The following is a 13,598-nucleotide window of genomic DNA, read 5'->3' on the forward strand; positions in this document are numbered from 1 at the left end:
TCCTTCCTTCCTTCCTTCCTTCCTTCCTTCCTTCCTTCCTTCCTTCCTTCCTTCCTTCCTTCCTTCCTTCCTTCCTTCCTTCCTTCCTTCCTTCCTTCCTTCCTTCCTTCCTCTTTTATCAACAATTGCAGCCAGAGTGGCAAGATAAACATTATGGTAAATATTATAAGGTAAAGGTTCCCCTCACACTTACTTAGTCATGTCTAGCTCATGTCAGTTTCAAAGCCAAAGCACCAGTGTTGTCCAAAGATGTCTCCGTGGTCATGTGGCCGGTATGACTAATTGCTGAAGGCGCACAGAACGCTGTTACCTTCCCACCACTAGGTTTGCAGAAGCTATGACAAGTAACAGGAGCTCACTCTGTTATGAGGCACTAGGAATTCGAACCTTCAAATTGCCGTTATACTGATTCCTTTTTTCAGTTTATTTTATGTGTAAATGGGAAAACAAGCCTAGGGGAAGATGGATTCATTTGAATATAGGGTTACGGGGGCCCATACATGCCTGGATTCATAAACAACCAGCAAATCTTTCTCTAGGATAGTTTAAATATCTGGTTGTTTAGATATACAATACCTAAGCCTTCTACCCATGTTTATTTAACATTATACAAAGCATTTTTCTTGATTTATTGGTCTTCTGAAGAGGGAAGCAGAGTAAGAAAGTACAGTAATACCCCGGTTATTGCGTCCCCGACCATTGCGAACAGGGTAATTTGCGATTTTTCAACCCGGAAGTCAAAACACCATCTGCGCATGTGTGCCCTTTTTTTCTATGGGCACGCATGCGTAGATGGCGCCCGGCAGATCAGCTGCTGGGCGGCTTCCCTGGGTCTTCCCCCTCTTGCTGGCGGGAGGGCGAGCAGCGGGCATCAGCAAGGAGTTTCCCCACCGCCCACGCAAACTCCTCGCTGCCGCCCGCCCTTCGCCCGCCCACGCCGTTCATTCTCGCCGCTTTCGAGCTGAGTCCTGAAGCGAATTCGCTCCAGGACTCAGCTCGAAAGCGGCGACAGCCAGCGCGGAGAAGCTGTGCGCTGGCGCTGGCTGTCGGCGCTTTTGAGCTGAGTCCCGGAGCGAATTCGCTCCGGGACTCAGCTCGAAAGCGGCGACAGCCAGCGCGGAGAAGCCGTTCGCTGGCGCTGGCTGTCGGCGCTTTTGAGCTGAGTCCCGGAGCGAATTCGCTCCGGGACTCAGCTCGAAAGCGGCGACAGCCAGCGCCAGCGAACGGCTTGTCCGCCGCCTGCCTGCCCGCTAGCGAGGAGCCGAAGATTGGGGGTGGCGCGGCTGTTTTAAAATGTCGCCGCCGGCATGGGGGGCTTGCCAGCACCCCCCGGACCCCCAACCCGGGTTTGGGGGGCTGCTAGGAAGCCCCCCATGCCGGCGGCGACATTTTAAAACAGCCGCGCCGCCCCCAATCTTCGGCTCCTCGCTAGCGCTGCGGGAGTAAAAACACCATCTGCACATGCGCAGATGGTGTTTTTACTTCCGCAGCGCTACTTCGCGAAAACCCGCTCGTTGCGGGGGGTCCTGGAACGGAACCCTCGCAACGAGCGGGGGATCACTGTATATGTACTTCTATCCGTCTCATTCTCACAATGTTTTATTAAGCCAAAATATTTTAGTTTGTTGTTAAATATAAACAGCATTGCTTACATTTTCTGTCTTGATCTTTTCTGATGATCTTTTTATCTCTCGGTAGGTTTTATTGCTGCTTACTTTAGATTTGATTCAGTGGCAAAACATCTGCTTTGTGTGTTGCTCCATAATTTCTGAGACAAAATTTTATTATAAATCTAAATCATATAGTATTCTGACGGATTTATGTTGCATTTTAAATCTATGCATCTAGTTTTATCTGTGGCATTGCCTGAAAGTACCAATGCTATCTCTATATTTCCTTCAGAAATGCTGTTTCTAAATCCTGTCGCTCATGCTTAATAGTTCTTTCTTGATAGTAAGGCCAGAAATGCTTTTACAAATAATAGGCACAGATTGGCTAGTTTCATTTGATTCTCTGTCCACGGAAGGAATATCGATGAAATACTGTACAGGGTTTAGAAGTGGTGGCTATCTTGAGTGAAATAGAAAATAGAAATAGAAACTTTTGATCTGAACATTAAGACAAACTTCAAAACTTGCTTGCCAGTATTTATTCATTCAGTTTTTATCCTGTCTGCTCCTTCCTCTTTTAGGTTGTGAAACACAGAGATAAAACCAGATGAATATGAACTAGAATCTAGGTGTCCCTATTTCTAGTCCAGTACTTTCACAAGTACACTATGTTGTTTCTCACTGTCTTGATTACCCATGTTGGACATTCATTCAGTCTTTGTTCATTTTGTCTGAGAATGCTACAAGTTCATCTACTATATTTGCAACTTATCAAGTTGGGGAAAATTTGCATAGAAATTACACATATAAACTTGGTTGTAAAATACTGACACATTTGTGACTATCAATTTTCAGAGAATATGACCGGTAATTAACTTTGCAAACATTAAGTAAATGTGAATAAATGATTATGCAGTTGTAAATGCAGAGTTTGGCAACTGTGCACAAAGTTTATAATTCTGAGAAACATGGACGCTATATGCTTTTATTAAAACTACTTAATCTGATAGTTTTAACAATACTGTAGTTGCAAGGCAAGCTGTCAGTGAAAGATACTGAGCTTGAATTGGGAACTATTTAATATTTCCAGTAATGAGGATTTTAGTGGCTATCTTAGCTTTTCCCCACCAACATGCATTGAAATACATCTATGGGCACACTTCAGAATTGAGACATTTTGACATGGAACTGTGTTACCTTGGTACATAATTTTCTTTTAGCACAGCCTGTCAACTCTGAAGTATGATCAGAAATTGTTTTTGTTAACAACATAACTATAAAGGAGATGGGTGGGAAGTAATCCAACAACCACTTTTGTTATACTGGATTTGTTAAAAGATGCCCTGGTTCTATTAGTTAAAAGGAGAGAAGAGAAGAAACTTGTTCTTCAGATAGTACAAGATGGTCATGGAAAAGAATATTCCAAGAACATCTAGTATTATCACCTGTTATTTAAGTTTATTCATGGAAAACAATTTCAGATTCATTATTTTCAAAGTTTCTGTTCTGTTTTGCTCTTTTTTTATTATTTATTTTTTTCCTGTTACCATTGTCTTACTCTCTTTTTTAATTCCCACTCACTCTAATGTTATAGAATGATGGTATATTTGGTACAGAAGATATTTCTTTTATTCCTTCATTATGATATTTTATATTGTTGTATAACATAAGATATTGATCATTTGTAACAATAGTGGTTGGTCAGATATTTGTTACACTTCTGTGTTATGTTTCTATTATGCATTTGTTTACAACAGTGGAACGCAGAATCATATTGGAGGGCACGTGAGGTGATGCCCTATGTCAGCTTCAGTGTGCATGTGTGCGCTGGCCAACTGATTTTCAGTGTCGAGGAAGGCTGTTTCACTATTTGGAGGCTTCAGGGAAGCTTCCCTGAAGCCTCAGAGTGTGAAAAACTCTCCAATGGGCAAACCAGAAGTTCAGAAAAATGGACTTAGGGTTTGTCCATTGTGCTGTTTTTGGCACTCCGGGGCTTCAGGAAGCTTCCCTCAAGCCTTCGGAGTGTGAAAAATAGCCCAATGGGCAAAACGGAAGTCTGTTTTTCCAAAGTTCTGGTTTACCCATTTGCCCATTTTTCACTGTTCCAGCCTTCAGTGACACTTGTGTATCTGAGGAGAGTGTGTGTGTTGTGCGCATGCACAGAGGACAGAGCAGGGCAGTGCACATGTGTGTGGGGTTTGGGCATGTGCATGCCGGCTAGCATGGGCACACATATCCTTTTGGCACACGAACCAAAAAAGTTCACCGTTACTGATTTATACAGTTGGTGTTTCTGTTTAGTGCTTTAGTATGGGAGTACTAAATAAATGATTTGTCATTTGAAATTGGATTCAGTTTTGTTCGATTCAGAAGGATTTTATTATATGAGCAAAACACAATGCAACAGATCAGTAATTTATTATTTCATGTGGAACATTTTCAGAGATATAAAAACTTTCATGAGCAATCCATTAGAAAGTGATTTGAAAGGGTTTCAGAGGGTATGGGGGACATGACCTCAGGAAGTTGTGAGCAAATTTGAGGGGGAGTGACTGCATGTTCCCGGAAGACATAAAACAGGACTTGTTCTCTCTAGATAAACTGCCTGTCAGATTGGAGAAGCAAAATAGAGAAGAAAGCCTGGGGAAAGTCTTCAGGACTCCCAAGTTTGTGCGAAGCCTCCTGGCATGTACATTCAAAGTTGAATTGCTATCAGAACTTGTTTCTGGTTTGCTTGGAGAAGCTGGCAGCTGCCTTGTTCAGGAAAAGTAGAAGTCAGTTCCAACAACGTTCTAATTGCCCATATGTTTTCCCAATGTACTCTTCATTTTTTATTCTTGGAGGGCTTAAGCATATACACTTACACTTAATTTTAGGTGACTGCACAGCAAAATTTGGGAACTCCTTTAATAAGTAAGGTATCTTTTCAAGAAGATGGAATGTTTCTCTGTTGTCATTTTTCTATGAACTGGATAATTGTGAACAGAAAGGTCTGTTGGCTTAAAGCTAACATTTTTCTTTTTATTATCTGTTAAATGACTCTTCCAGTTTTTCCAGCGGCTTGACTATTGCTGAACTTTCTTTCTACCCAATGGCGTATTGATAATGGCTATAAATGACATTAGTGTGCAAGTTAACTAGCCAGGAGGAAGATGCTAAAAGACTTAGCTGAAACATCAAAAATATGTATGCTTGTTGAATTAGCGCTTTGAAGAATGTTTCCATCCCATTTCCAGAATCTCATTTTCAAATTAATTATTTCAGATTAGGGGAGAAATTAATCCTAAATGTAAGAAGTGAATAAAGAGGAAAAAAATGAAAAGAGAAATGTAGAATGTGGAACACAAGAATTCGTTTGTGACTAAGGAGGAAAAATAGATTGTGTTTCTTTAATAAAATTAAAATCTCACACAGGCGGGCATACTTGCTTGCCGGTCACGCAAAGCTGGGCACGCACCTCCACTCTGCATGAAACGCAATGTTCCTTTTTTGTCTTTGCATGCTCCATTTTTGCTGAAAACCTCTGAAGGGTGGGGGCTACATTCAGAGTATAAGATGCATCCAGTTTTTGACCCACTTTTGGGGATTAAAAAGGTGTGTCTTATAGTCCAAAAATATGGCACTATGTATAATATTTTCAGAATTCACTAAGGAATTTTATTTACGAGGTTATTCTTCTGCCTCAGTTCACATAGCCTCTGTATAAGATTAAGTAATAGATGTTAGTAATAGCAAAATAATAAATAATATGTTTTTAATATCATAAAATCTCTACAATTCCACAATGAGTCTCTGAGCATTAATCTATTTTACCAGTTTGGAAGACCATGGCAATAGCATTTAGGCATCTTTCTTTCTTTCTTTCTTTCTTTCTTTCTTTCTTTCTTTCTTTCTTTCTCTATCTATCTATCTATCTATCTATCTATCTATCTATCTATCTATCTATCTATCTATCTACTCTCTCTTTCTCTTTCATTCATCTATATCTATTCCCACACTTCTCCCTCCCCATCTCTCTCTCTGTCTCACTCATTCACACACACACACACTGCCCAGTGTTGGAACTCCCTAGTGATGGATTGTGATTCTTAGCAGGTATTCTTTGGTCTTCTGGACAAGGTGGTCAGAAGCTCTCTGGGAAAAGAGATCTTTTAAATATTGTAACTAAATTCACATAGGACTGTAAAGGAAGCAACAGCAGTTCTATTCAGAAACATTGCTTGAAGACCTGATCTAAAAATGAGACATGTTTGTAATGACCACTTTGTTATTTTCCTTGAATTTAGAGATTTGTCTTTTTATGGATCTTTCCAGAATTTATTATTTACTGAGTAACCTATGGTCCCTTGGATCTCCAGTTACCTCACTCATTCTTTAGCATTTCTCAAAGATAATAAAACGTTTTGTGAAAGATATATTTTTAAGATTGGTAAATTATCATATATTGGAAATTCTAAATTAGAGCTTTTCTGTGATGATAGCCTTTCAGCCTTTGTACTATTGATAGCCTAGTGACACTATAGTACAGTGATGGCGAACCTATGGCACGGTGCCACAGGTGGCACGCGGAGCCATATCTGCTGGCACGCGACCCATTGCCCTAGCTCAGCTCCAACTTGCATGTGTGTGCCAGCCAGCTGATTTTTGGCTCGCACAGAGGCTCTGGGAGGGCGTTTTTGGCTTCCGGAGAGCCTCCAGTGGGGTGGGGGAGAGCGTTTTTGCCATCCTCAGGCTCCAGGGAAGCCTTTGGAGCCTGGGGAGGGTGAAACACGAGCCTACTGGGCCCACCAAAAGTTGGAAAACAGTCCGTTTCTGGCCTCCAGAGGGACTTTGGGGGGGGAAATCTTTTTCACCCTCCCCAGGCATTAAATTATGGGTGTGGGCAGGTATGATAATGCACGCGCACGCTGTTTTGGCACCCGAGGAAAAAAAGGTTTGCCTTCACTGCTATAGTACAACAGCTTGAGAATTTGTTCATTATCTTTGCCTATGACTTATTTTTATTCTCCCAAAGTGTAAGGGAATGGAAGCAGGAAGAAAATTATGTCATTTTATTATTCTCCTGCATTCAAAATCCTTTTGCAATCCTGCAGCATATTCAGAATATTAAAGGACACTAAGTATGAAAAATAAAGCGTTCCATTAATTCTGGCTGAAAATGCCAAAAATAAAAGTTAAAACCATGAGGAAATCACCAAAAATCTTATTCGGTGGTAAAGTACCTGTTTTATTGATATTACTAATTCCTGCTTGACTAATCATAAGGAAAGACACTTAAATGAAAATATAGCATAGTAGGGTTCTTCTGCCTTATTAATATGTATGTCTTTTCCTTACTTAGGTATCTGAACATCAGCATTTGGATCATCTAGCTGAAAAGCTGGAGCAGAGTGAGAAGAATGGTTCGGTAAGATTGTTAGCATTCTTACACTAATTGTCTCCTATCTAATTCATATACCATTAGTATATCCAGTATAATTGTTCTATTTAATATATATTATAGCTCAAGGTTTTATTTATTTATTCATTTATTTATTTATTTTGTCCAATACACAATGAGAGTTTTAGTGTGTGTGTGTATATATATACACACACACACACACACAGTAAAATACATGATGAAGGTTACAGAGGAGATACTCAGTAAAATATATCTATGAAAGAATAGAAAAGAAGATATAGTAATAGAACATATCAATGAAATAATAGAAGAAGAGATATAGGAATAAAAGAAAGGTATAGGAGATATAGGAGAGTAATAGGACAGGGGACAGAAGGCACTCTAGTGCACTTGTACTGACCTCTTAGGAATCTGGATAGGTCAACCGTAGATAATCTAAGGGTAAAGTGTTGGGGGTTTGGGGATGACACTATGGAGTCCGGTAATGAGTTCCACGCTTCGACACCTCGGTTACTGAAGTCATATGTTTACAGTCAAGTTTGGAGCAGTTAATATTAAGTTTAAATCTGTTGTGTGCTCTTGTGTTGTTGTGGTTGAAGCTGAAGTAGTTGCTGACAGGCAGGACATTGCAGCATATGATCTTGTGGGCAATACTTAGATCTTGTTTAAGGCGTCTTAGTTCTAGGCTTTCTAGGCCCAGGATTGAAAGTCTAGTCTCGTAGGGTATTCTATTTTGAGTGGTTACTTGTTTCTCCGTACTGAAGGAGCGGGTCCAGCAGTCACATGGGTTGCTCATGTCCAATCCGGTGGAACTGAGCCTAGTATTAAAAAAGCTTGCCGGATCCGCCCCTTCCCCAGAATTCGCTCAGTTCGCATATCCTGCGGTTGTATTGTGATAGCTCGTTCAACATTCTAACACCTTCCCTTCGATCTTTCCTTCAAAAAGTAGTAAGATTTATTGTCTTTATTTAATTACTTGCACTAATTGCGCCAGCCGTTTAAAAGAAAAAAAGAAAAAAAAGCGGCTCGGCTTTTTTCCTTAGGAGAAGTTGCGGTTTCGTTTTCCCCCGGCGGTTTTGCCGGTTACGATTCCTGCGGCCGCTTGTGGATTCTTCTAATCCTTTGGCCTGGAGGTCCTGGTGCAAGTATTTATCCATTGAATTATTGATTATTTATTGTATAAAAATATTTAAGGGCTTATAAAATACCTCCTGCGGAGTGAGACGCCTTCTAGTCTCCTGGACTTAGTCGATCGCTTTTCCCTTAAGAAATTCTACGGAGCGATCTTTTCGGCGCGAAGGCCTTCGCGCCCTTTTTTTAAAATCTAGGCCTCTCGTGTTGGCCTTCTGCCAGCCGCGTAGGCCTCAGTCCACCGCGTGGATCCGGGAGCGGGCCTTGGGGGTCCCAGGCTAAATTCTCCACCGGCTAAGCCTCCAACCAGAGTGCCTTGGTTTACTTAATTGCAAAGTTTAGGGAGGCTGGCCCCGCTGGATTTGGGGGCACGAACTCTGGGTTTGCCCAGATTGTCCTCACGTTTCAGCAGCTTCGAGGCCTCGAAGCAGGATCCATTCCTCTTGGGAAGTCCTTGAAATCTTCTCCTTATAATTCAGTTATTGGCTCAGCCTTGTCTTCTGTTAATTGTCAGACTATGGCTACTTTTCCCAAGAGAGGCACAACTAAAGGTCCCAGAGAGGCCAGGCCTACAGGCGATGAAATTACTAGTATCCCCCAGGCCTCTTCCTCCTCTTCTCCAGGGGCCCGCCCCTCGACCAAGGTCACCAGGGCCGAGAAGAGAAGGGACCTAGCCCTACAAAAAATCCATGACAAATCAGCAAAACGTTTGAAAGTGCAGGCCCAAGTAATCAGTAGTCAAGACCCACCAGAGGCCTCTAGTCTGCCTCCTTCTGGGGTCCCTGTGTTATCTCTGGATGAGCCAAACCTAGACAGACCCCAACCTAACCTATGGGGCATAGGTCCAGAGGAACCAGATATTATTGAAGATTCCCCCCAGCCAGGATCCTCCCAGGCCTTTAGGGATTCTTCTGCCATTTCTGCTGATATTTCCAATTTACCTCCTGAGTTCCAATCTATTTTTGCTGTGTTGTCCAAAGCCATTGATGCCAAACTCTCCACCATCAATGAGCTTCCTTTACCTCTTCCTCCTTCTCGTTCCTCCCGCCCCTTGGGTTCTTCCCCAGCGGTCAGAGCTCCTATTCAGGATGATTCAGATTCCTCCCAGGATGAATATGAGGATGTAGAGGAGGATGAAGACCCTTTTCAGGGCTTATCAGAGGATGAGGAATCCCAAATAAAAGTCCCTCCTCCAATTACTATTTTTCCTTCTCAACTATTCAAATCTCTCCTCCTCAAAGCTAGAATTTCTACGGGATTAGCGGCCCAGGAGAAACAAGCCTCCACTTCCACTGATCCCCCGGAGGAGAATTTACCTTACTTCACAGAGGAACAGGAGGATAACGAGGTAATTCCTATGCCTAAATTGTTTAAAGATGCCTTACTCAAACAGTGGGATTTTCCAGCCTCTGGCCTTAATCCCTCCACCAAGGACAGAAAGTTGTATAAACTTTCCTCTTCCTATGAAGAGCTTCTATCCTTTCCCAAACCAGATGAACCTGTCAAGATTCTTCACTCGGCAGCGGCTGTGCCAGGCGAGGCGGAGGAAGTCCTCCGCCCAGAGGACAAGCGCATCGAGCAAATGCTCAAAAGAGGATTCACCGCTGATTCCTGGGCCATTAAAAGCTCGGCAGCGGCCTCCTTCTTCTCCAGAGCCATGCTGCTGTGGCTTCGCCAACTTCAACAGCACATTCCTCCAGATGACTTGAGAGGTCAACAAGACTTCAACAAGGTCTTTGCAGCTGCCCAGTACGTGGCTGATGCCACCTTGCAATCTACTAGATTTTCTGCTAAGTCTATTGCAGCCTCTACAACGGCAAGAAGACTCCTATGGATTCGCCCTTGGCAAGCGGGAGTTCGCCAAAAGTGGCAGTTATCCCAGGGCCCCTTAAAGCGCGACCTTCTCTTCGGTGATCTTCTGGATCCACTCCTCACGGAGACCACGGACAAGAAGAAGGTTTTGGGTCCAACCACCAAAAAGGTTACCAAAACGCAGTCCTTTCGTCGCCCAGGGCGCCAGCAAGATCAAGCGGCTTCCTATCAGAGATCTCCAGGTCAGTATTCCCCCCGCTTTCGTTCCCAAGGTAGGAACTCCAGGGGTAGAGGGTTTCGTTTCCAAAGGGGAGCTTCCTCTAACAGAGCTTCAAAAAAACCTAGATGGTAATCTTACCTCCATTCCCATAGGGGGTCGCCTAGCTCATTTCGCCTCTAATTGGCGTCTCACCTCCAAGGACCCTTGGGTCATTGACACTGTTCAAACAGGCCTTCTTTTAGAATTTATTTCTCCTCCCCCTAAACGTTTTATTTCCTGCCCTTCTCCCAGGTCATCCTCAGATTGTAACCGTATGGAGGAGGCCATTTCTCATCTTTTGTCCATCAGAGCCATTCAACCGGTCCCTTCGGGTCAGAAGGGCCTAGGTTTTTACTCCATCCTATTTATGGTTCCAAAGTCCTCCGGAGGTTGGAGAGCCATTTTGGATTTAAAGAAACTAAACCTATTCATCAAATATAGGAAGTTTAAGATGCACTCCTTGTCTTCTATTTTGGCCGCCATTCACTCGGGAGATTTCATGGTCTCCTTAGACCTCACTGAGGCCTACCTTCACATTCCTATAGCCAAATGCCACAGAAAATTTTTACGTTTTTCCTTTCAAGGCAGGCATTTCCAGTATAGGGCGATGCCATTTGGCCTTTCCTCGGCCCCTCGGGTCTTTACAAAGCTCTTGGGGTCCCTGGCGGCCTATATCCGGGCGTCTCCCATCCACATTTTATGTTATCTTGATGATATTTTAATTCATGGGAACTCCCTAGAGAGAGTGAAAACAGACCTTTCTGTCACCATGTCAGTCCTTCAGGACCATGGATTTTCCATCAACTTTGATAAAAGTCACCTCCAACCTTCCACTTCCATTTCTCACCTGGGATCCATTATTGATTCAAAATCCTCCCAGGTTTTTCTCTCTCCCGAGAGAAAACTCAGTATAGTGGAGTTAATTTCTAACATTTTGTCTAATCCTTCAGTATCCATAGTTACTCTATCTTCCCTTTTGGGGAAGATGGTGTCATGCATAGGCATCATTCCCTGGGCTCGCCTTCATGCTAGGGAACTCCAGTGGCTACTGTTGCCTTTTCAGAGATCGGGGCACAGCAGCTCAAATCGACGCATTGTCATCCCACTGAGTGTTCGCAGATCCTTCAAGTGGTGGAAGTCTCCGGCCATGGACAGAGGATCCCCGTTCAGGTGCCCGGATCAATTTGTCATCACCACAGATGCCAGTCTATCGGGATGGGGCGCCCACGCCCAGGGGATGATAGCCCAGGGCACGTGGTCCCCGGAGGAAGCTTCCAGGCCAATCAATTGGCTAGAGTTAAGAGCCGTTTCCCTGGCTCTGAAGCATTTCTCTCCTCGCATTCCCAACCGGCACGTTCTCATTCTCACCGACAACATTGCCACAAAAAGCCATATCTGCAGACAGGGGGGCACGAGATCCAAGGCTCTCATGAGGGAGGCCCTCAAGTTGGGCCTTTGGGCGGAAAAACATCTCCAGTCGCTCCTAGCCGATCACATCTCGGGGAGTCTCAACGTCCAGGCGGATTGGCTATCCCGAGCAACGATAGACCCAGGAGAGTGGAACCTCCATCAAGACCTGTTCCATCAAATCACCCTCAGATTCGGCCTACCAGTCCTGGATCTCTTCGCGACCAATGCGAACGCCCAACTCCCTCGCTTCTATTCCAGATTTCCATCCCCGGGAGCGGAAGCAATCAATGCCCTCCGGAGTCCATGGCCTCCAGGCCTACTCTACGCATTTCCTCCAATTCCAATCCTCCCGGACGTGATTCACAAGGTCCTCACCGAGAGGGCCCGAGTAATCTTAATCGCCCCTCATTGGCCCCGCCGGCCCTGGTTCGCGGATCTCCAACAGCTATCCGTCCAGGACCCTTGGCGACTCCCCGTTTCGGGGGATATGCTGCGGCAGGGGGCCTCTTTCCATCCAGACCCGGAGTGGTTCCACCTCACCGCCTGGCTGTTATCAGGAGAGATTTAGAACTGCGTGGTCATGACCCCGATTCAGTGGAGGTCATTCTAAAGGCCAGGAGGGGCTCGACCAATCGAATCTACGACCACACGTGGTCCAAGTTTCACCAGTGGTGTCTACAGGAAGGTCTCTCCCCTCTGTGCATCCCCATACACAGAATTATTTCCTTCCTTATGCAAGGCTTCCATAAAGGACTTTCCACCAGCACCCTCCGGCGTCATCTGGCAGCCATTTCATCTGTCCTAGGGAGTCCCCGCAGACAGCCTCTCCGATCCTTCCCTGAAGTTCAGGAATTCCTCAAGGGCATAGCCAACCTCAGACCTTCCAAGGTCCACAGGTATCCATCCTGGGATCTGCCACGGGTTCTCCATTCCCTCACGCAGGCACCATACGAACCCCTAAAATCGGCATCCCTCAGGTACCTATCCTTTAAGGTAGCCTTCCTGGTGGCTATTACCTCTGCCCGGCGCATTTCGGAGCTGGCTGCCCTCTCAATCAGGCAGGACCTTTGTCAATTCCATCAGGACAAGGTAGTCTTGCGACTGGACCCTACCTTCTTACCCAAGGTCAGTTCCATGTTCCACAGATCTCAGGATATTGTCCTACCTTCCTTCTGCCTCCAACGAGACCATCCCTTGGCAATTAGATGGCACACCCTGGATCTCACCAGAGCGCTGAGAATATATATCCAACGCACAGGACCCTTTCGGAGGTCAGAAGCACTTTTTGTAGCCTATCATCCCAGAGTCATGGGGGCCAAAGTGTCTTCAACAGTAATAGGCCGTTGGATCAGAGGGACTATATCTAAGGCCTATGAGTCGGTCTCCCTCTCAGTTCCAAGGAACATCACTGCGCATTCCACCAGGAGCGCAGCCACCTCGGCCGCTTGGGCGACTCAAGCCCCGTTGGAGGAGGTCTGCAAAGCAGCCACTTGGGCCTCGCCAAATTCCTTCATCAGGCACTACAAAATTGATTCTTACGCTTCAGCGGACGCTGCCTTCGGCAGAAGGGTACTCCAATCCGTTATCTCACACGATAGCAAGCTAATCCCACCCTAGGGACCATCTATTGGGTATGTCCCATGTGACTGCTGGACCCGCTCCTTCAGTACGGAGAATAGGCGTTGATTGCTTACCTGAACGCCTCTTCTCGTACGGTGAGCGGGTACAGCAGTCACTTCCCGCCCTTGTATGTGTCTTCTTTACCTTTCTATATCTTTCTTCCTCTAACAATGAGAGTTGAACACTACAGAGCTTCACAACTGAGCCTAGTCTATGGATTCGCGAATTCTGGGGAAGGGGCGGATCCGGCAAGCTTTTTTAATACTAGGCTCAGTTCCACCGGATTGGACATGAGCAACCCATGTGACTGCTGTACCCGCTCACCGTACGAGAAGAGGCGTTCAGGTAAGCAATC

The 13,598-nt window shown here is 44.8% G+C and overlaps 1 protein-coding gene across 1 annotated transcript in view; it reads left to right on the forward strand.

Moving 5' to 3' along the window:
• Positions 1–5,165: 5,165 nt before the first annotated feature.
• The window catches only part of GLP1R (glucagon like peptide 1 receptor), a 104,925-nt gene continuing 96,492 nt past the window's right edge, over positions 5,166–13,598 (forward strand). The window contains exons 1-2 of the mRNA XM_070727383.1: positions 5,166–5,204; positions 6,952–7,017. Coding sequence (XP_070583484.1) covers positions 5,166–5,204; positions 6,952–7,017 — 105 coding nt within the window. The remainder of the gene's footprint in view (positions 5,205–6,951; positions 7,018–13,598) is intronic.

Source organism: Erythrolamprus reginae, chromosome 1 (assembly GCF_031021105.1).
Source record: "Erythrolamprus reginae isolate rEryReg1 chromosome 1, rEryReg1.hap1, whole genome shotgun sequence".
Taxonomy (NCBI): Eukaryota; Metazoa; Chordata; class Lepidosauria; order Squamata; family Dipsadidae; genus Erythrolamprus; species Erythrolamprus reginae.